The sequence below is a fragment of the Lolium rigidum genome, chromosome 3, assembly GCF_022539505.1.
Source record: "Lolium rigidum isolate FL_2022 chromosome 3, APGP_CSIRO_Lrig_0.1, whole genome shotgun sequence".
NCBI lineage: Eukaryota > Viridiplantae > Streptophyta > Magnoliopsida > Poales > Poaceae > Lolium > Lolium rigidum.
In genome coordinates this window covers 225,509,883-225,531,366 of record NC_061510.1, presented here as the reverse complement: position 1 = coordinate 225,531,366, position 21,484 = coordinate 225,509,883, and the positions used below count along the sequence as shown (strand labels likewise).

Here is a 21,484-nt window from a genome sequence, read left to right as displayed (position 1 = left end):
GTAGCTTTTGCCACAACGGCGAACCTCTGCGGCATCCATTGCAAAACCAAGCTATGGCTTGCGCTTCTATCACCCCTTCACAAGAGTTTCTAATGGAGTTCCACCGGGTCAGGTAATCCCGGTCTGTTTCCTGCGGGCGCTGCACGCACAAAGCGAGCTGCTGAGGCCTGTTGGGCCTCCGGTAGGTGCTACTGAAGTTACTCACAAAAGCTTCCTCAAAGTCCAACCAACCATTTATGCTTCCTGCCGGCAAGTTGTTCAGCCAGATTCTTGCCGGTCCCACTAAAAACGTTGGCACAATCCTCACGGCCCAACGCCGGTTTCCTCCTCCGGCTACACATCCTCCGCCGCCAGCGACGTATACCGCGGTCACATAATCCGCGAGCCAATCTTCCGGCTTAGTGGTGCCATCATATGTTTTGGTGTCACGGGGCAACTGGAAGTTGCGAACCGGTGGTTGCTCTTTCATGATCCTTGGGCCAAAGCACTTTGGACCCGGAGGACCCTCTGCCTCTATCATTTCAGACAGATACACTCTATCCAGACGGTGCCTCGCATCCCGTTCTGGCAGGTGTCTTTCTCCCACGCGCTCTCCCAATGGGTTCCGGTAAGCGGTGAGTCTTGTCGAGTCAGCTTCATCGTAACGTTCCGGTACCGCGGCCCTTGCCTGCCGGTACCTTGGTGGAGGCATCTCCTCCTCATCATACGCTGCCCTTGCAGCTTGATAGTTTTGCCCGGTTTCATATCTACCGGCATGATTGTTTCCGGCATAGCCTCCTTTGGCGTAGCCTCGATCTGCCCCTTGGCTTTTTCTACCGGCATCGTGTTGCCCGGCTTGTTGTTTTCCGGCAAGGACCGGATCGTACACAGTCATCTGCTGTGCGTTCATCTCTTTTTCTCTCCTTCTGTCCGGATGGGGGACGAGGCCTGCCCATGGGACTTGCTTCCGGCATTCTTTGTTGAACGCGCGGATTTTGAGGCCGCAGCCTTGTTCAGCTTAGCCAGCTGCTCAGCATTCTGCTGCTCGATAGTTTCTAGCAGCTCTCTGACACGCTCTTGCTGTTTTGCCAAAGCATCTCCGGAAAGCGATTCACATAGCTCTACTGCAGCCTTAGCAGCTTTTATAGTTTTATCCGGGCTACTGTACTTAGGTTTCTCTACGATGCTCACAGATGCAGAGGTACTTTTGCCGGCAAGAACTTCCTTACGCAAATCCTGATCTAGGTTGCGAGCTTTAAGCCGGTTCTCCGGTATCCTAGCAGCATGAGCGCTAACAGAAGCAAAGCCATGGGCAGCGTTGTACTCACGTAGGGTTAGGTTCAGCTCGCGCTGCGCCCGGACGATGTCGGCGCCGTTCGCGAGCAGCTTCTGGCGTTGTGCCTCCAGCTCCGCCTGAGCCGCCGCCGGGTCGATGTTCTGCGCGATGGGCGTTGCCAGCACGTTCATCGCCGCTTGGAGTGGTGTTTCCGGTGGTGCGGAAGATGCTCCCGCAGCGCCAGCGTCGCGCTCCAGCGGTGGCTTGGCCGCACGGGTCGAAGCCGCACGGCCTGCACCTTCATCCACAGCCTCCTTGCCCGCGCCGACCGCGCCGGCCATCATTACCTCGACGCTGCCGGCGGCGCGGCCAGCACAGAGCCACCTTGGCGGGTCCGGTGCCACCAGCACCGGCGAGAGGCGCTGGCGCACAGGGACGGTGCCGAAGTAGACGCGGTGGCTGCCGAACTCGATGATGCGGCCGTTCTTGGGGAAGATGCCGCCGTTGGCGAAGCAGCCCGCGTTGTCGTTGATGAAGTCCATGGAGTAGAGGCGCCGGACGAGCGCGGACACCGTCCGCTCGCCGGCGACCTCGAGGATGCCCGCCCGAATATGAACTCCAGCAAGCGCCACTTCATGCCCCACGGTGGGCGCCAACTGTCGTCGTGGGGAACAGACAGATGCCATAGGATGGCTTAAGTTGGGGCCGAATGGACGCTAGAGGATTCGGGGGAGGGTTTGTGATTAGATGGGATGAACTTCCGGATGCTTTCCTCAAGAACTTAGCCAAGGCTAGAGGTAGAAGAAGAAAGACATAAGGAAGAACTCTCTCTAGATCTTCTTCTTCATTGATCTCAACAAGTTACAGGTTTTTGAATACAAGGACTCACATGCGTGCCCGTGAAGAGGGCTGCCCCCTCTCCTTATATAGGGGAGAGTGTGGCTTACAGGGGAAGAAACCCTAATGGCATCTTTGACTACACAAACTACTTTACAAAGTTACTTTAATCATAGATGACACCGGGGTCCTCTTTAATCAAGGAGGCTGACGTCCTCCGGCTTCTTTCAGCGTCATCCTCTTCTTTATCGTCGGGCCTTCGTTTAAAGCTACTTTGCTTAGCTCATCTTTGTCCTCTAGCTCCGGAGAGAATCTTTGACCGAGTCCCGCCGACGTGCTACGGTGCACTTCTTACCGGTAGCCCGGTGTCTTCTCTATCCGGTTCCGGTATACCCCTGCTGGGATACCGGCTTAGCTTCACTTAGCCAAATCCTTAACTTCGTGCTCCGGTATAAACATTAAACCGGTATCTTGATGGCCTAAACCATCCGGTTTTGGCATGCCTTTGGCATACCGGGGGTCATCCCCCCAACAGGAGGAATATGATTGGCTAAGACCTTATACCGGTCCTCACTCCAAAGGAAGTGTGGACGGGAAAGCTGCCCGGTTGGCACCATGGTTAAGATCTCTTATGGGTAAAGCAACACACCTCTGCAGAGTGTAATAAATCGTGACCTGTCACTCCACTGTTCCGGGTTTGGAGCTCACGAACGCTGCCGGAAAGGAACTCCATGAAGTTCTAGTAAACCGGTGAAGGCTGACGGACATAGTTCTTATTGATAAAAGCAACCTTTTGAAGAAATGATTATCAAAACTTGCATTGGTATTAGACTTTTTGGTCTGATATCGTAGCTAGTGCATTAAACACCTCTTTTCTATAATGAACTTGTTGAGTACGCTCGTACTCATACCACTCTTAAATCCCCTGCTTAGATTGTCTGAATCATCTTGAGGAGGACCCCGACAACCAGGAAGGAGCAGAAGAAATCTGCTATGAAGAACCAGACCTCTCCGGAGGTGTAGAAGGTGTAGACTATCTTATAGTCTACAGAGCCGGGAATGGTTCCGAGGGAGAACAAGCATAGAGTACCCTACTAGTCGTAGTAACCGAGCAGTATGAACACCTAGTACTTAGCTGCTCGAGGAGAATAAATGTATGACCTGCTAAGACTTCTATATTGTAAGCTAAGCTGGGTTCACCTTGAACCCAGGAGTATTCCTCTCTGGACCCAGGAGGAACTCCGTGATGATATGTACATATGGTTTGTAATAATAAATGAATGAGTTATGGACCAGCTATGTTCTGTTGTACTACTCTGAGGGATGTAATATTTGCGCATTGGTACTTCGTGAATGTTATATCAACGACTGGCATACTACAACATGCAGTGGTATGCATGGTCACCACAAGATGCCCTAAGCATTGCCACTTTTGCCTATATAACCAACAAAATGGTCAAATATTTGTTACTCCATCGGATCAGCAACGTAGTTTAAGAAAATACTTTGACTGAATAAAACATAAATTATATATCAAAATGTATTACTAACACTTTTTCGAAAACAAATTTTATAGATACTAGCACAAATACCCGTGCGTTGTCACGGCGAGATGGAACGGTGTATTCATGATTTTAAAACGCAAGTACATTTTGTTATTTTTATTTTCGGCGTCTCTAAATAAGTTTCTTTCTTCCCTCGTCCCCAACTCCTAGCCGCCACATTCCCACATGGAGCACAGCCCAGCACCCACAAGCATGTTGCAGCCAGCCACCCACACGCCCTATCGCCTCGCAACCACACGCATCACACGCGTTTCGAGCCGGATGGCGATAGCCGCACGGGAAAATGAAGGATCCATGGGCAGCCTGCCGTCACCAAACAAAGCCACCGAGACATGATCTGGGAGCCGCCAGTGCGGAAGTACCACCGACGCTAGGAACCCCCGCCGCCCACTCCATGCCATCCCCATGACCCAGGAGAGAAGCCACGAATACTGCAGCTTCGAGGGCCACCGCCCTGGCATCCCAGCTCATACCATGCAGTGACAACAACCTCCAACCAGACCAACATTGAGGGCCAAGTGCGGCACATACCAAACCGAGGACATACCGCAAGCCATCTCGGCACGAGGTGGCTGCCAACCGAAGTCCTGGCTAGCCCTTGTATGGCCTAAGCCCGCTAGTCCCATATATGGCCGGTGCCACCTAGCTGCCGCGCCGCACCGCAAGTGACCATCGCCGTCCTCAGCCAGACCCACGCGCCCCTGCCCCTAACGCTGCTCGGCTAGCCCCCGCCGCCAGATGCAGGGGCAGAGCCCGCACCGCTAGAGACCAGCCGCAACTGCTGCACGCCACCTCGGACACGCCCACGCCACCATGCCGCCTCGGTGACAGCCGCGCCGTTGCGCCCTCGTCATGCGCGCCGCCTCACCAGCCCCGATGGCCCGCGCAAAGTCATCCGAGTGAAGGGGAGAGGAGACCCCGCCACCGCCCGCGCTCGTGATTTGCCCAATGACGCCCTCCGGCGGTGGCGAGGGGGGCCTAGGCGGTTGGCGGCTAGGGTTCCCTCTCGTCTCCCACGGGGAACGAGTTGCGGAAAGACTTGATCGATCAACTTTTGATCCCATGCTCGCTCCAGTATTTGGCTGCTCTCGCCGCATGTGTTTTGTCGCTGCCCTGTAATTCAGGTCATTCGGGAAATTATTCGAACCCGTACCCGTAATTTTGGATTTCTCCTTTTGTATTTAAATATCGGGTGTTTGTTTCACAAACCTAAAATGTCAAAAATATGAATTACCTGACCTGAAATTTCAGGTAAACACGTCAGCCTAGCTATTGTATTGATATGCAAGAGGTTTGTTTTTAACTAAAATGATAAGTATAGTAAGCGTCATATTTTTTTCCATAACATCCAATTGGCTTTTTGTTTACAGCCAATCGGGTAATTCGTGTCTTGTACCTTTTGTGAAAAGGTTTCATGGGAGGCACCTGGCCGTTACCGACCCAGCCGGACCAGACTGGCCCCACGTAGGCCCCAGGCGGTAGGACAACACCCAAAATCTGCTAACCCTTCCACTCGATCGACTCCATCTCCCAGACGACCCCGCCTCCCTGTGCGGCGCCACAAGCCGTCGTCCTCATATGTATGCCGCGTCGCCCAAACTTCTTCACGCCAGGCCAGCGGGTGCCGGTGAACGCCTCCCGGTCACATCCCAACCAGCTCGCGACAGATCGCCGGACCGAACAAGCCCGATTCATCCATCTTCTTCCACATCTAGCCCTCTTTTCTCGAATTCGTCTGAGACTAACCTTCCTCATTGCCACCAGCGTGCAATTCCTCCTTCAATCCGCTCCCGCATGTCAACGACGTGCATTTCTTTTCTTCCTTTCTAGTTCCCACATTTGATGCAGCTTATATTATTCCAAATCAGTTCGTATCACCCCAAAAATCTTAGGCATATAAACTGCTGGGAGTCGATATATGCCAGCGAGGTGGGACTATTTAAAGGCTACATACCGGTAAAGATCTATTTGTGGTCTGGCCAGTCTAGGGGCCATAAAGGAAGGGCCGACGGACGCTGCTGAATAGAAAGGCCCATTACCAAGCGAGCGAGTGATCGGTCAAAGGAGGAACGAAGCCTTTTCACTTGGGACGCCGATGGAAGAACCGTTTTTACTTAACCGGTGGCAGCAGCGGTAATTTCAATTGAAAAGTAGAGGCAAATTACGAAAAAATTGGGGAGAAATCTTACTTTCTTTTTAGTAGGTATAAAACTTTATTAGTAGGTGTAAAGATAAAGATGTAAATTAAATTAATGATCAAAGTTTATCTTAAACTGGTGATGGCTCTGTACAACCGTACCGAGTATTCAAAATCTCCGAAATCGGTGTTTCGGAAAAGGAAAAGAAAAAGAGTCGGGTTCCCTTCCCTTCCCTTCCGACGCCCTCCTTCCCTTTTCCATTTCCCTCCCAAACACGCCCAAATCTCTAGGGTTTGCTCTCGCCTGCGCCACCAGATCCCAAATGGCGGAGACGCTGGCCTCCATGCGACGCCCGGTAACCCCACTCCCTCCGCCCGCCCGCCCGCTCGCTCAGCAGCTGGATCCCGCCAATCTTGCCGAGTTTTTCTGATTCTGATTTTGGTTTTGTGTGTGCGCGTGGGTGATTTCTCCCCGCAGAAGCGTGGCCGCCCGCCGCGTCCCCGGGAGAGCGACTTCGTCACCGGCGAGGAGTTGGAGGACGACGAGGAGGAAGGCTACGCGGAGGCGGAGCGGCTCGCGCCCCAGCGGGCCAAGCGCAAGCGCGAGGCCTCCGCCGCCGCGGCTGCTGCGGCCGAGGACTTGACCCTCATCGGTAAGCGTCTGCTGCTCTCTGCTTCTGTCGCCTTGGTTTCGCTGGAGCGGGGTTTTTTGGTGCGTGCCGTGTCTGGGAACCTGCCGCTAGGGTTTGGCCGTTCAGCTGCTGTGTACAAGGAATTGAAGCTGTACAGTCGATGTGATTTTAGTTGGGATTTACGATACCGAGTGCTGCTTCTGCTGTAACTAGGATAGGTTAATAATCTCAGTGGCCTTCTGCTTGGTGAATTGGCGAATTTTCTGCTTCCTCACCTTGTGAGTTGCAGAACACGTAGCTGCTGTTGCGAGTGAGATGCTCTTTAGCCAGTCAGTTCCATGAACTGCATGGGAGTTATGATTTATAATTGACATTGGCGGCATCAGCTGGGGCTACTTGACTATCCATTAGTTCTACCACCCATTTTAATATGAAATGAATCATGCAAATCGAATTAATCTTGTTTTATTAGCAATATTAGTTAGAACTGCAAAGTCCTCATTATGCATGTCCCTCACCTTAGTTCCACCGCTTAAATCAACATGATGCCAGCATTTCTTTAGATTCTCAGGGAGGAACCCTCCATGGTTCCATTGCCAAGCACAAAACCATAGAATTCAATGCAAACCTACGGAAACTACTCAAGTTCCAAAACAAAACAGTTCCCAGCACATGATGTCAGAATCTTGCGGGAATAATGCTTCATCAGGAAAATATGCTGAAGTATTCCTAGAATTAAAACTGTACTTTATTTAAATGAATAATATTCCATCTTTCGAGAGGTCTGGAGGTATCCTTACAAACTTGCGACTTGCAGATATCGTCAAACATAATGGCAGGCTGATCAGTCATGCTGTCAAAAGATTAGTGGAGGATTATGAATCAGACCCAAAGTCTGTGATATTTCAGATATTAACAATGCTATTTGAGGTAATACTAACTTAATATGCTAGTTTTTTTTTGCTTATTTTATTTTATTGCTGCAATCTTATCTTATAAAGCTGTAAATCTTATGATAACAGGCTTGTGGCGCCAGGCATGATATTGCTGCAAAAGACCTTGATATGGCGGATGTGGATGACATTGTATTCAAACTTGTTGATCTATCAAAAAATGTATCCTAATATGATCTGTTCAAACCGTGAATGGAGAATCAATATTTCAAGCCATTTAGACTAATCAATGAGCATGATCCATTTATCTATCCTATAGTTCTACAAAATTGATATACTGTTGTACTTGTGTGTATGCTCTCCCTTTTGTTTGAATTTTTGCAACCTTAACTTGAATATAGGGTCTGGTGGAAGATAATTATAACTCAAAAAGGAAGGACCTTAAGAACTTCAAAGAAAATCTTGTTTCTTTTTGGGATACTTTGGTCCTTGAGTGTCAGAATGGTCCATTGTTTGATGATATCTTATTACAAAAGATCAAGGATTACGTGATTGCTTTGTCATGGTAATTAAGTCTCAGCAGTAGCATCCTTGTTTTCTTCCCGATATTGTATGCATGTATTTAATTGGCTGATTCCTTCTGCTTCAGTACTCCTCCAAGGGTTTATCGTCAAGTAGCTTCATTGATTGGGCTCCAGCTTGTGACGTCCTTCATATCTGTTGCTAAAACTCTCAGTGCACAGCGTGAGACCACTCAAAGGCAGTTGAATGCAGAGAAGAAGAAGCAGAGTGATGGACCAGCTGTTGAATCTCTTAACAAAAGACTATCTGTTACTCATGAAAATATTACTTACTTGGAGGAATTGATGCGTAAAATATTCAGCGGGTGAGATTTTCTGTTAGAAACCAGCAGCACTAGTCTTTTAATGCATACTTCATTACGGTGAGATTTTCTGTTAGAAACCAGCAGCACTAGTCTTTTAATGCATACTTCAGCGGGTGAGATTTTCTGACGTTTGAGTCAACTCGTGCATTTGTACCCTGAGTGCTAGAGACTTCGCATGTGTTGTCTAATGTGCATTTATTTGTGTCTACCTGGTTGTTAAATATATTATTTCTTGCCACGTGTAGGTTATTCATGCACCGTTATCGTGATGTTGACCCTGATATCCGGATGTCATGCATAAAATCTCTTGGTATTTGGGTTGTCTCGTATCCATCACTTTTCTTACAAGATATATATTTAAAGTATCTTGGGTGGACACTGAACGACAAGGTAAACAATCGGTTTCATTCTTTTATTTATTGTGCCTATCAATACGTCTGTGATCACGAGGCTTGCAGTCTTTATTAGTGCACTTCTTTTTATAGAATGCTGGAGTTAGAAGAACTTCTATTCTCGCCTTGCAAAGCCTGTATGACGTAGATGCCAACATACCTTCTCTTGGGCTCTTCACTGAGAGGTTTTACAGCAGAATGATCCAGCTCGCTGATGATATTGATATTTCAGTAGCTGTTTCAGCTATAGGACTCATCAAGCAACTGCTCCGGTGAGCTTACTGTCTCATTGTCTTTTTACTGGGGTTTCACAGCCAGATCTTTTGCCTGTCCAGTCTAGATGGCTACTGAGCAAGCTTACTTATTCTGCCATAGTTTTCTTAAGACAGTCTAAGCATTTGGTATGTCTAGCCTTTGATGTTGAAGGCTTATTAACAAGGTTACTGTATGTGCTAATAAAACTAACTTTCAAGTAGGAAGATCACACTGAAAAATACTTAAGAACTAGCTGTAAAACTTGATGTAATGCTGTTGCATGATACATAGCAAAAATTATGAACTATCATCTCCTCAGATGTGGGTCTAGCTGTTGAAATGAGACATCAAGAAATGATCTGGTCCATACAGTCAAGGCAAACGTTTACAGAGAGGAATGATTCTCTGTAAATATTTGCCTTGCCTGTATGGATCAGATCTAACTGGCTTGGTCAAGCTAGACCTTGCTAAAAATCATTCAGTCTTCTGTTTGCTAAAAAAGTCCAGTAATTGTCTTGTCAAGTGAGCACAAGAAGCACACGAGCTTTTCATATTCATTTTCTCTTAATGTATCATATTACATTATATTTTGTTTGTTTTGCAGGCATCAACTTTTGAGCGATGATGATTTGGGTCCGCTATACGATTTGCTTATTGATGAGCCTCCTATGATCAGGCGTGCAATAGGGGAGTTAGTTTATGATCACCTAATAGCACAAAACATCAAGACCTCTTCAGGAGCTAGAGGTACTTGCCTCTTGAAGGATTGCATTTTTATGCTACCATGTCTTGTTACCGAACTACTTTTGTTAGTTCAGTCATTGATTATTCTAGTGAATTCCAGATGTGGACAATGAATCCTCCGAGGTTCACATTGGTCGAATGCTGCAAATCTTGAGGGAGTTTTCGGATGATCCAGTACTGAGTTCTTATGTCATTGATGATATTTGGGATGACATGAAGGCCATGAAAGTATACTTATTCCTCAATTTTTGTAACTATTTTGATAAAGAGTTATTATAGGTACATTAATGTTATTACTGTGATATTACAGTCACAATTTCAATATTTGTGTTCTTAGGACTGGAAGTGTATAATCTCCATGCTTCTTGATGAAACTCCATTGTATGAGCTAACTGACATGGATGGAACCAATCTTGTTCGGATGCTGCGAGCCTCTGCTAGGAAGGCTGTTGGTGAAAAGATAGTTCCTGCGACAGACAACAAGAAGCTGTCATATACTAAATCCCAAAAGGTATCTGGCATCATATATTACTGGTGCAAAGTTTCAATGATTGATCGCCTCATGGATATTTCTTTTGACCATTAAAATTTGTAGCATTCTCTAATCAGCGTGCTTTAGACTACTTATTTTCCATAGTTCCAGTTTGGTTGTGCCTCTTATAAGTACATAAATTAGGTTTGTCTCCAGTGGATACATCCAATTTCAAATGTAGTTCCTGATGCAGAATGCTGAGTTCCTTCAACAGTTACACTTAATATTCAGATCAGTTTTATCCTTGTAAATTTGTACCGGAAACAATCCCGACTTATGTAAGTTGCATTATTAAATCAACTTTTGGACATTAGCTCAGTGAATAAATAGGTCAACTGGCCAGGATACTGAACATTCTATATAATGAAAACAATACTTGTTGAATATGATCTCACCCTTTGTTTAACACATTACCTGATGTGTTGATTAAGAGCTTACCTTTTCTGTCTGGAAAGTCTAATGATTTACTCCTGGGAAGCATCTTGATCCTACACATTCACCTTAAATTCACCCCCTTCAACCCTTTTTTGGTTGTTCCTTTGTCTACTTCAGCTTTATATTTTGTGCTGTTATTTCAAATCCTTCCTGTTCAACTCTAGGTTATATCTTCTGCTTATCGCTACTATTTATTTTTCTTGTAAAACTGATACTACTTTGTTCAATTGTATCTTGTTTCATTACTAAATAAATAAGAGTTTTACAGGAGATATTAGAAAATAGCAAGAGCGAAATAACCAATGCCTTGATGAAGAGGTACCCTCAGCTTTTAAGAAAATACATACCTGACAGAGCTAAGATATCCCCTCTAATTGATATGATGATGCTTCTGAAACTTGAGATGTACTCACTAAAAAGGCAAGAGCAGGTAGGTTGCAAAAGCTATCACTTGGTCTTCTCATTTATTTTATTCCTTTTTATTAACAATCTTGTGTACTTTTGGTTTAGAATTTCAAGGCTGCCATAGATTGTATTGTTGATGCTTTCTTCAAACATGGTGACAAGGATACCTTAAGGTCTTGCATAAAGGCAATAGCATTCTGTTGCAACAAGTGTCAGGCTGATCTTCTAGATTATGCTGAAAATAAACTTAAGAATCTTGAAGATGAGTTGGTTTTGAAAGTCAAAACTGCAATCAAGGAAGTAGAGGTATGTCTTGTTCATGTTGTCTGTTTCTGTACTCTGTACCTAAGCCATGAAGATAATTCGATACAATTGACCTTGCAGGCAGGTGATGATGAATACTCCCTCTTGGTTAATTTGAAGCGACTTCATGAACTCCAGCTGTCCAAACCTGTTAAAAATGATGGTTTATTTGAAGATATGTACCGAATCCTCAGTCATCTAAGAGAGATGGATAATGAGGTATGAACCATTACATTTCTGAGTTATCAGCATTTTAATCTTACTTGTAGAGTCAGCTTTAAGTAATATATTGAGCTAATACTTTCATGCTTTATATTAGGTAAAGAGCTTTCTCCTCATCAATATGTACCTTGAAGTAGCATGGAGTCTGCATGCAATTGGTGTTGAAAATCCATCTGAAACATCTATCGATGGACTTTTATCCAAGCAAAGCTCTCTCTTTGAACAACTATATTATTTCCTGGTGGTTCTGCCTACTTGTCAGAAAGAGGGAAGGAGCACTACTGTACTTTCCTGCAGAGTAAGTCTTCTGAATTGAACATCAACAAACAGAGAAATATATTATTTTCATGGCATTGTTATGCCTTCATCTAAGTGTATTGACCCTTTGACATGTTCAACACCTTTTTTTTTCAGGTCTGCATCATTACTGCAGAAATGTGGTGCTTGTTTAAGAAGTCAAAGTATTCTGCAACAAGGCTAGAAAGTTTGGGCTATCTCCCACAATTGGACGTTGTTCAGAAGTTCTGGAAACTATGTGAACAACAGCTGAATATATCAGGTTTTCTTGTTGCACCCACTTTCTACTCTAGATTTAAAATACCAGTCCTAAATGAACCTTTCTTGTTATGTTGTCTTTTAATTTTTTTTGTAGCTTCTTGCTAATGACTGAAATTGAACATATTTATCCCCAGATGAAACAGAAGATGAAGATGCAAATGAAGAATATATTGAAGACACAAATAGGGATGCCGTCATGATTGCGGCTGCAAAGCTATTGCTTGCTGATACAGTTTCAAAGGTCTGTGCTGCATTTTCTGCCGGTGACATGTTCTTGAACAACATTCTTCCAGATAGATTGCTGTACTACTTTCTATTACATTAAAGTTGGATCGCATTGATAGCTTCCTGTTGACAGATTAATAAGTTCTGATAAAGTGATAATTTTATGTTTGCAGGATTATCTTGGCCCCGAGATTGTTTCACACTATGTATCTCATGGAGCAAGTACAACAGAGATCATCAAGCATCTCATTACTGTGCTAAAGAAAAATGAAAACGTCGATATAGCCGCTCTATTCTTTGAGGCATTGAGACGGGTAGATGCTCTGCTTTTATTAATGAATGAACATAATATTTATTCACGACAGAACAAGTGGGCCATATTAATATGGTGTCTTATGAATCTATATTGTTTTCTTGTACTATACTACTATTATTAGGTTATAACAAATCTCAAAAGATATCATAACTTGAAGTTCTACAAGGAAATTAGACCCATCCTGCAATATTGATGATGCCATTAGTGATAAAAATTAAAGCCAGGAGCTATCAGCCTCCTGTTGGTCAAGTGGTTTGCTATTTTAATTTTTTTCCCGTCAACATTACTCTCTGTCCATATATACAGCACTCAGCAATTGGTCCAGAGTGGTTTGCTTTTGCTATTGTTATTGTTTCTGTTACTGTTTTGAAGAAGCTTGTACAGAATATGTGCACTGTCTTGGATTTATGTGCTGACAGGAATTTGAGAAAAATACTTTTTATATGTGCCCTTGATTTTATTAACTTTTGCATATGATTCTGTTAATTTATCTTACAATTAGCTTAAGTTTATGAAGTATGGTAAATCATAATTTTCTTTTTCATCTGATTAGGCGTATGAGCGGTATATGGCCCATGTACACGATGGAGAGAACCAAAACCTGATAGGCAAGTGTTATTCAGAATGTCAAGATCTTGCTAATCGGCTTGCTGGAAATTATGTTGGCGCTGCTCGGAATAAAAACAAATCTGAGATCTTGAAGATTATCCAATGTGGTATTCCATATGCCTTCGCGGATCCTCCAAAGCAATTGTCTTTCCTTGAGGCTGCACTGATGCCATTTGTTTCTAAACTTGCCTCGTCAGATATACCAGACATGTATGCTATTAACTCTTATCATTCTTGCTGCCTCCCTTGATTGTGCTTAATCCAGAGCTATCTTCCTTGCATGTAGCCTGACCGATGTACAGAAGAGGGCACAAGAAATCAATATGAACGAAGATCCAAGTGCTTGGCGCCCATACTTCACATTTGTAGAACACCTACGTGAGAAACATGCAAAGAATGAGGTTTTGCACGGTATGTTGGGCTCTCTCTTTGAGCTGTGCGTTCTTCTGTTCCAGCGCCGCACAAAACTTTCTTCTAGAAATTGTTGCTGAGTACTGTTTCTGATCCAGAGGAAAAGGAGGAAAAGCCTGTAAAGCGCAGGGGCCGCCCAAGGAAGGTTAGAGATGAACCTCCTGCGAGGAACCTTTTCGATGGAAACAACTCTAGTGATGAAGAGTCTGCAAGTGGCTCTGACCAACGGGGGCATGGTGGAGATGATGATGACGACGATGACGATGCTTTTGACCAGCCCTTGATCAACACGTTTAGGCCTTCTGCGTCCAAGCTAAGATCGCTGAAGGTTTCTCAACAAGGAAGCCAGAAAAAGGCCCCTATGGCTTCAGGTAAGGATCAAGATCTTGCTTTTACCAGTTAATTATCGTGCCCTGGAATTAGGATATGTCTCTGTCTTCCCTTTCCTGAACGTAGCATGTTATTTCAGGAAGCAGTGGATGATGAGGGGATGCATTAATTTGGTCCCGTCTGTGACTCAGTGATGGACATTCGGGCTCAAACAGTTTAACAGATGAGGGATGCTGTGGCCAGCTCTGTTACTTGCACTGAAGGACAACCTTAAGATGCTGTTTATTTTTGTGCTCTAATTGTGTAGGCGTTGTAGATGATTGTACTTAGATGCCCAACACTAGTGTAAACCTTGTGGTAGGCACTCCTTAGGTTCGTTTCTGTTCCTTCCCCATGTATATCATCTTGTGTAGTAATATATGCAAGGGGCGTGTTTTCCTTTACATGGCTTACATGGCATGGGATGCATATGGAAATCGTGGATACACAAGTGGTTCGTGGAACCTAATATTTCAAACAAGTGTTACAACTAAGTCAACATGGCCTCCCTGCATTAAATCTCCGTATCTACAGGAGGTTTAGGATCTTCATAGCAGCGGGTGATACCCCCTAGATTCTGGGAGGTTTGATGTGGAAGCTTCTCTTTTGTGCGGATGATGTAGAGGAGTATGTTATCCTTTGTCTTCTGGGAGTTAAATCGTTTGGATGGTGCTAAGGAGGAAATAATGAAGTGCCAGCAATTTGAGTTATGGATATGACAAAAATGGCAAATATCCTGGATAAAGGGAGGGAACAGATCCTTGGTATTCAAAATAGGAGGAAGCTAGTCCTGACATTCTCCCTGGGACAACACGCCGCAAGCGGCTTTGGGAGTGCTACTAATGGAAGTGATCACCCTCTTAGTCAATACATGCAAAATGCATGATCACATTCACAGTAATCCCCCGTTTCACTTGCTGCAACGGCAGCTGTATGTTCCCGTCTTTCCTTGGTGGATTTTAACCTTCAAACTGCACACACAAACTGCATGACTAGCTGGCTATAAAAATGTGATCATGCGTCCCTCTCTATATAAGCCAGAGCTTCCGTTTGATCAGACTCCGTAGGGATGAATACTTTTCTGCTAGAAAAATACATCGAAGTTTAGTTCACTGAGATATTAGAGAAGACCAAAATCATGTTGCAACCCTTCTTATGTATCATTTGAGAGCACCGTATGAGACACTAAACATTATTACAGACAAGTGACTGATCCATGAGGGTGTTGGCTGGTTTCTAGCCACTGTATCTTCCATGTCCATTTCTCAATCAGCCAATCTCATCACACTTTTTTGTCCTTATGATACTTGTATAACATGCAGTCAACTAACATGATTTGCACGCAAAGAGAAGACAACACTTGGCGAGACAAAAACACGTGTGAAAAGGACAGAAGCGCGAGTCGTACATTTGAAAAGGTCGGCCTTTTTAGGTTTATCGAAATACACTTCTTTCCCACCCCGCAGAGAGCAAAGGCGATGCAACCAGCTGCGTAGAGTTTCTGGACCCTGCAATAACCAGGGTGCTGCGCTAATATGTTTGATTGTGTAGCTGATTGTAGCGCCGTAGCGGGAGACTCTTCCCAAAAAATGCTCTCCTATGTTATAAAGGTCTGCTTACGTTTTCTTTTCTATATGTGTGTTTCTGGTTCACTAATCAGAAAGATATGGTTGGTGGATGATGTTATTGAAGCGTCATTTCCTATCTCCTTGACAAATCGCAAGTTAACATATTTACTCATGTTACACCTGTTGCTAACAACGTATGCTTTGCAAAGCGTGGAGTCGAATTTACCACGTCTGGGATAATATCTAATAAAGAAAAATCTTAAATTGGTACCATTAGATCCTCGGTGAAAAATAGTTCGCTCATAATTTTATTTATTTGTCAATGTTAGGTATCAGATATTTAGAGTACGGTGCTCAGATGGCTTGGCCAAACCTTAGGCTTATTTTCACTACTAGGAAATAGGTTATCAACGGCAGACCAAAAAAAGCTAGCGCCGGCGCACCAGCACATGCCGGCGGTAACGCGTTACTGCCGGGGCACTAGCCTGGTACTCCAGCGGTAGCGAAAATACCACCGGCGCACCAACCAGGTTCACTGGGTAATCTTTTTCAAAAATAAAAAAAGCTTGATATAGATCTAGATTTAGATCTAGATCAAGATTTGGTTGTCGCTGTGGCTGTGCGATATGCTCGACCGTGGTCATCGTTGTCACCATGGTCGTGTCTGTGGCCGTGGAGTAGATCGCAGGAGGTATCTATCGCCGGAGGGAGGCCAAGGAGGTGGTCGTCGGAGATGGTGCTCGGAGGGAGTATCGTGAGAAGGTGATGGCCGGAGGGAGTAGCTTGAGGAGGTGGTGGCTAGAGGGAGGGAGAGGAAGGAGGAGGAAGAAGGTGGAGAAGTAGAAGAGGAGGAGGGAGAAGGGGAGGAGGAGAAGGGAGAAGGTGGAGAAGTAGAAGAGGAGGAGAGAGAAGGGGAGGAGGAGAAGGGAGAAGGTGGAGAAGTGGAAGAGGAGAGAAAGAAGGTGGAGAGGAGGAGCAGAAAGTGAGAAAGTATAGAGGAGAGAAGACACGGGTGGTTTCATGTAGGAAAAAACCACTTTTTTTTGACTGAAATATGAATTGCGAGTAATATCTATTTCCCTTTTTGATTTTAAGAAATTTAAAAATGGTAAACGGCGGATGTAACTTTTTCTATCGATACATTTTTATATAAATTTTTTCATCGAAGGTCGTATGTAAAAGTTCATAGCCATTTTACCAAAACATGGCATCATTTTGCAAAATATGTTGAAATTCATGTTTCTTATTTTCCCTTACAACTAGATTACATAACATGGACATCCTAAAGGATTTAAATTTTTAAAGTTTCTATCATTTCCTTTTATTTTTTTAAAAGTGAAAAAGTGATTCACGGGGAAGGGGGTGGAATTTTTGCCCATGTTTACTGCCGGCGTGCCACTATATAGGTGCGCCAACGGTAAGTGGGGTGCAGAAAACTGCCCTGGCCTAGACCTGGACGACCCTTAGCCCCGGTGCGCCAAATTTTTGGTGCGTCGGTAGTATTTGAGCAGCACCGGAGCACCAATATTTGGTACGCCGACGGTAATATAACACCCATGGACTACTTGTTAGGCACGCCAACGGTAGCTCAGGGCCTATGGGACTTTTCCTAGTAGTGTTTGAGAATTCATATTCTCATTGCCAACTTTGTGTATTTAAAATTTGTGATCACGAAAAATCTTTTTAAAACTAGCTGGGTGGCCCGCACAGTCCACGTGACTAGACTTATACATATTATCACATTTGATATTTTATATGTTATGGCATATTTTTTCATACGAATTATTGTTGCTATCTCATTATCAATATTACTATAGCATTAACAATATGCAATTCAAAATATACATATCAAGCAGAAACTCAATTCGGCTCCCGGGTGCGTATGATCCCTCTACCATAAAAACATATTTCCAAGTGCTAAAAAAATTTGACAAAATTTTTTACATGTACATCTCCATAATATATGTGTATTCGTCAAGTTTCACGAAAAAATGATATTTTTTGTAGTCTAAACGAAAAAGAGAAAATTTATCTTGTGACAAGTCTTTATTTCAGCACCGAATTTTGTCTTTTTTACACACGCCACATGATATGTCGATTTTTTATGAAACGACTTTGTGAGCGCGTAGCACATGAAGATGTACGTGCGAAATTTTTGTTTCAATTTTTTTGATATTTTAAAATATGTCTAACATGTATTTTGAAATAAAGGGAGCATATGCTCCCATGTGCCAAAACATCACTCCCCATATCAAGGATTGTCGTACGAATATATTTCATGACAAACATGATAGTATTGGGTAAAGTATCATTGCATTTTACTTTCAAAAGGGAGGTTGCGAGTTGTGACCTCCGACCTCTGCATCGAAGAGATGTATACAATCTTTATTGATATTTTATTTAATAAACACCTAGCAAGTGTATACGTCAAAAGATCCGAAGGCGCCACGCAAAATCTACAAACCCAACAACACCTGAATAACATGTCATCGGCTCCCCATGCCCCGAAAAGACAAACAAAGCCCCAACACATCAGGACGGTGGTCCTAAAATGTGGTGTTGGCTGTCCACTCAGCTTGACAGAGCAAATGGATGTCGGAATAGCGGTCCCAAATTTTGGCAGTGTTGAGGGCTTCGACCTTGTGTCACGTGGAAAACATGGTTGACCTCGATATTGTGTCATCAACATCGTAGTGGCGCAACTCTCCTTTCTTTTATCGAAAAATATTAATATTGTTATACATAGCCTCTGCAACAATGAGATGTCTTAAAGACATTATGGATACACACAACCGTACTACAAAAAAGAAGATGAAGAAAAACAAAATATCCCGTTACACTGTTCAAAACATTGTAGCTACAGCACAACCCACTGCCTAGACATCACCCAGAGTCTGCGCTCTCAAAACAATGCCTTTAACAAATCTATTGCCAGCCACCGCACAACCAATTAAGTCTAGACCTTGGATTTTCATCCTGTAGTAAGTATGCCATCTCAAAACAATGCCTTCAATAAGGTCATTGCCAGACACAACCAAATCTGACTAGACCTTGGATTTTCACTTATGCTGCCGCCCCTGCTTGTCGATGTCGCTGCTGCAACTTAAGAAACACGAAGAATAGAACTTAGACCTCATCCTCCATAACATTCTTCGCCACTGTATTCTCCAAGGAAATCGAATACCGATATGTCCCATGATGGCAACAGATAGCAAAGCTTCGCTTCACTCCCTCTTGAAGCTGCACGGCTAATACAGGTGCACATGACCAAATCCCATCGGATCTAGCAATCTACAAGCATCATGCACCTAATGGAGATCGCCGATGGAGCTTCCGAAACTCATCACTGGCCAGGTCAATGAGGGCCGACATCAAGCAGAACACCGTCTTGGCGCGTGAAGACCCAAGGACCACCTCCTTTATTAGGAAGATCGGTACGCCCCGACGGTGCCGCCCGCCGGCTCCCAACAGCAGACCGGAGATCTCAGCAGGCACCACCACCACCACCCGCACCACATGGAGATAAGGGGTTGAGCCGTACCGAGTGCCGCCTTTGCAGCCACAAGGATCCCCAAGGTTGCCGAAGAAGTCTAAGGCCACCGCCCAGACGTTCATCTCCGCCAGACGAGCCACGTTGTCCAGGGCGTTGTGAAGCTCCGGCAGGAGATCCCACCATGCGAGGGGGAGGAGGCCCCGCAGTCAGTCGTTCTCGTAGATGAGAGCCAGCCACCACCGTCTGCTGGGAGGGGCTTTGCCCGCCGGATTCCTCCGACGACGGCGGGGAGATGCGGGGGAGGAGGGATGGGGGTGGCGGCGGCTAGGGTTCGCTCAAGCTGCCCACTCGGAGCTGCCCGAGCGTCTTCTGTTTTCCTCGCCAGCTCTCCTAGAGGTTGACTTCTTCATCTTCATTGGGGCCTTCCGTGTCTTCTCCTTCCATAGCAGACACAATGTTTTGTCTTCCGCTTCGGTGGGAGGCCAACCAGATCTTTGCAGAGTGGTGTTTGGGCTAGGGCCCTGTTGTATTGTGTTTCACCCGTTTTGTGCTAGTTAACGGGGCAGTTCTCTTTTTTCCTTAACCATTGAAATAAGCTAAATCCTTTTGCCTCGTTTTCAAAAATATTTCAGTGTGATCTGCATGCCTTCCTTTATTCTTTCCACGTTCATGTTTCTTCCGCCCTTCAAAATTATTCTTAGCTAGTTTTTTTTTTTGCTTTACAACCGTGTTTATATTATACTAGCAGAAGTGCCCGTGCGTTGCATCGGGAGAAAAATCGGTCCATTGCAACAGGAAATTAAAAAATATACATATATGTCTTTTTCCATCGGGCACCGTCCAACCATCGGTGATACGTAGCTGATAATTGGAGCTGCAACTTGTGGTGCGTTGCCACGGATTGATTTTATTATTAAACATTTTTATGCCAAAAATGATTTTACTATTTCAAGTGTTGAAATTTCATGAGATAGCCTCACAAAAAGAAGATGATAATTATTAATCGGCAAGACAATTTTGTACAATTACATTATCATAAATATCATATATTTTGAATGGTGAGGTATCATATCGAATAGTTAAAGAGATACACTTTTATAGAAAATCGTAAGAAATTATTGTTGCTAATTCTTGTAATTATTCAACTTAGCTCTAAATCAACTGCGATTTTAAGATCTAGATAAGAAAGAGGCATTAGGAGTGTAAAAAATACCTCAATTAAATGGTCCGAAATATTATTTCTGTATTCTTCTCTAGCAATATACTTCTTCATCTTGTCAATAGAGATGTCCCAGCAAAAAGTGATGTTCAAATCGCTCACATGTAAGGCATTCCTTTTCCGCGGATTCATAGGTTGAAACAACGGTAATTTTTAGTTTTTACTTTTTAGAACTTGTCAAATTTCCGTTGGCATCAATCAATAGTTTCCATCTGTCTTCAAGAAAATTCTGCACTTCTGTACGTAGTAAGACAACCGTGATCAGATAATATGTTTAGCACAAATTACATATACATTTACAGGCATTAGACAAATCTTGCTGAGAGGCTCCAAAATAAGTTTCATATGGACCTGTGTAGCAATATCAGCTAAAGCTTTCAAAGCATGACCATTTGTTGACCGTCCAGTTACATTGTAAAAACTAAAAAGTAGCACATGAACGCTGAAATATGTCCGAAAACATCAGTACTCAATTCCAATTAATCTTAAGCACCACAAAAACAAACTTCTAGCAGGTACATGGTGTTGAAATTTAAGTACCACTCAGAAAACATCTACTATATCTTTTAGTGGCGTCGAGACTGTTTGCCCACACAGAAACACATCGCACTTCCTATCCCATCAGCCAATTGTAGAACAAGAAACGAAACAATCAATACGATCGCACGCAGAAATCCTTTGAGATCCAACATCTTACCTAAATTTCAGATAGCAGTGCTCCTCAAGACAATAACGCAAACAAGCTGTGGGCATCAGACAGTAACAGAACGGAAGGAGATGATGAGTAGGGAAAATCAATCATGCAGTACAGAGAGAGGAAAAACAAACGTCGATGTCCCCTGCTCGCCATGGAAGCTCACAGCTGCAGCTTGGTGACGAATGTGACGCCGGCCCCATGCCTCTGCCTGCCTGTCTCGATCCATCTCACTTCCTCAATTTTTCTATCTCTCTTCAGTCTTCACCTGCCCGACCTTAGTTCCCCTCCAGCCCCCGACATCCCGGTCGCTGGCATCTCCTCCCCTTCCCTGGACCCAACATTGATCTTTCGCCCTTTTCTCGTCCACCCCTGTCTCTCCCCGGCGCTGGTGAGGATCTGCTAGATGTGCATCAAATCGAGAGGAATGACCGACGGCAGCATCCCCTCTGCCACGAGCAGACACACGGTGGTTCAGAAATCAGAATAGCTTTTTCCGAGTTAGCTAATCCCCTTGTTTGGAATTCCT

The 21,484-nt window shown here is 44.4% G+C and overlaps 1 protein-coding gene across 1 annotated transcript; it reads left to right on the top strand.

Moving 5' to 3' along the window:
- The first annotated feature begins 6,041 nt into the window (after positions 1-6,041).
- LOC124703072 (sister-chromatid cohesion protein 3) lies at positions 6,042-14,385 on the top strand. The gene is made up of 22 exons (XM_047235281.1): positions 6,042-6,150; positions 6,273-6,447; positions 7,244-7,356; positions 7,449-7,541; positions 7,721-7,884; positions 7,969-8,205; positions 8,451-8,595; positions 8,691-8,869; positions 9,457-9,599; positions 9,697-9,824; positions 9,934-10,107; positions 10,832-10,993; positions 11,074-11,274; positions 11,353-11,490; positions 11,591-11,791; positions 11,908-12,052; positions 12,186-12,292; positions 12,450-12,590; positions 13,146-13,411; positions 13,488-13,612; positions 13,711-13,983; positions 14,082-14,385. Exons 1-22 carry the CDS (start codon positions 6,118-6,120, stop codon positions 14,093-14,095), a joined length of 3,357 nt encoding a protein of 1,118 aa, XP_047091237.1. The 5' UTR covers positions 6,042-6,117; the 3' UTR covers positions 14,096-14,385.
- The last annotated feature ends 7,099 nt before the right edge of the window (positions 14,386-21,484 follow it).

What these genes read in the sequence shown, in the direction of transcription:
- LOC124703072 (XM_047235281.1), top strand. Translation starts at nt 6,118, where the DNA reads ATGGCGGAGACGCTGGCCTCCATGCGACGCCCG. An exon ending in CTGCAATCAAGGAAGTAGAG is followed by an intron (nt 11,275 to 11,352) that starts GTATGTCTTGTT and finishes TTGACCTTGCAG; the next exon opens with GCAGGTGATGATGAATACTC. An exon ending in CTACTGTACTTTCCTGCAGA is followed by an intron (nt 11,792 to 11,907) that starts GTAAGTCTTCTG and finishes TTTTTTTTTCAG; the next exon opens with GTCTGCATCATTACTGCAGA.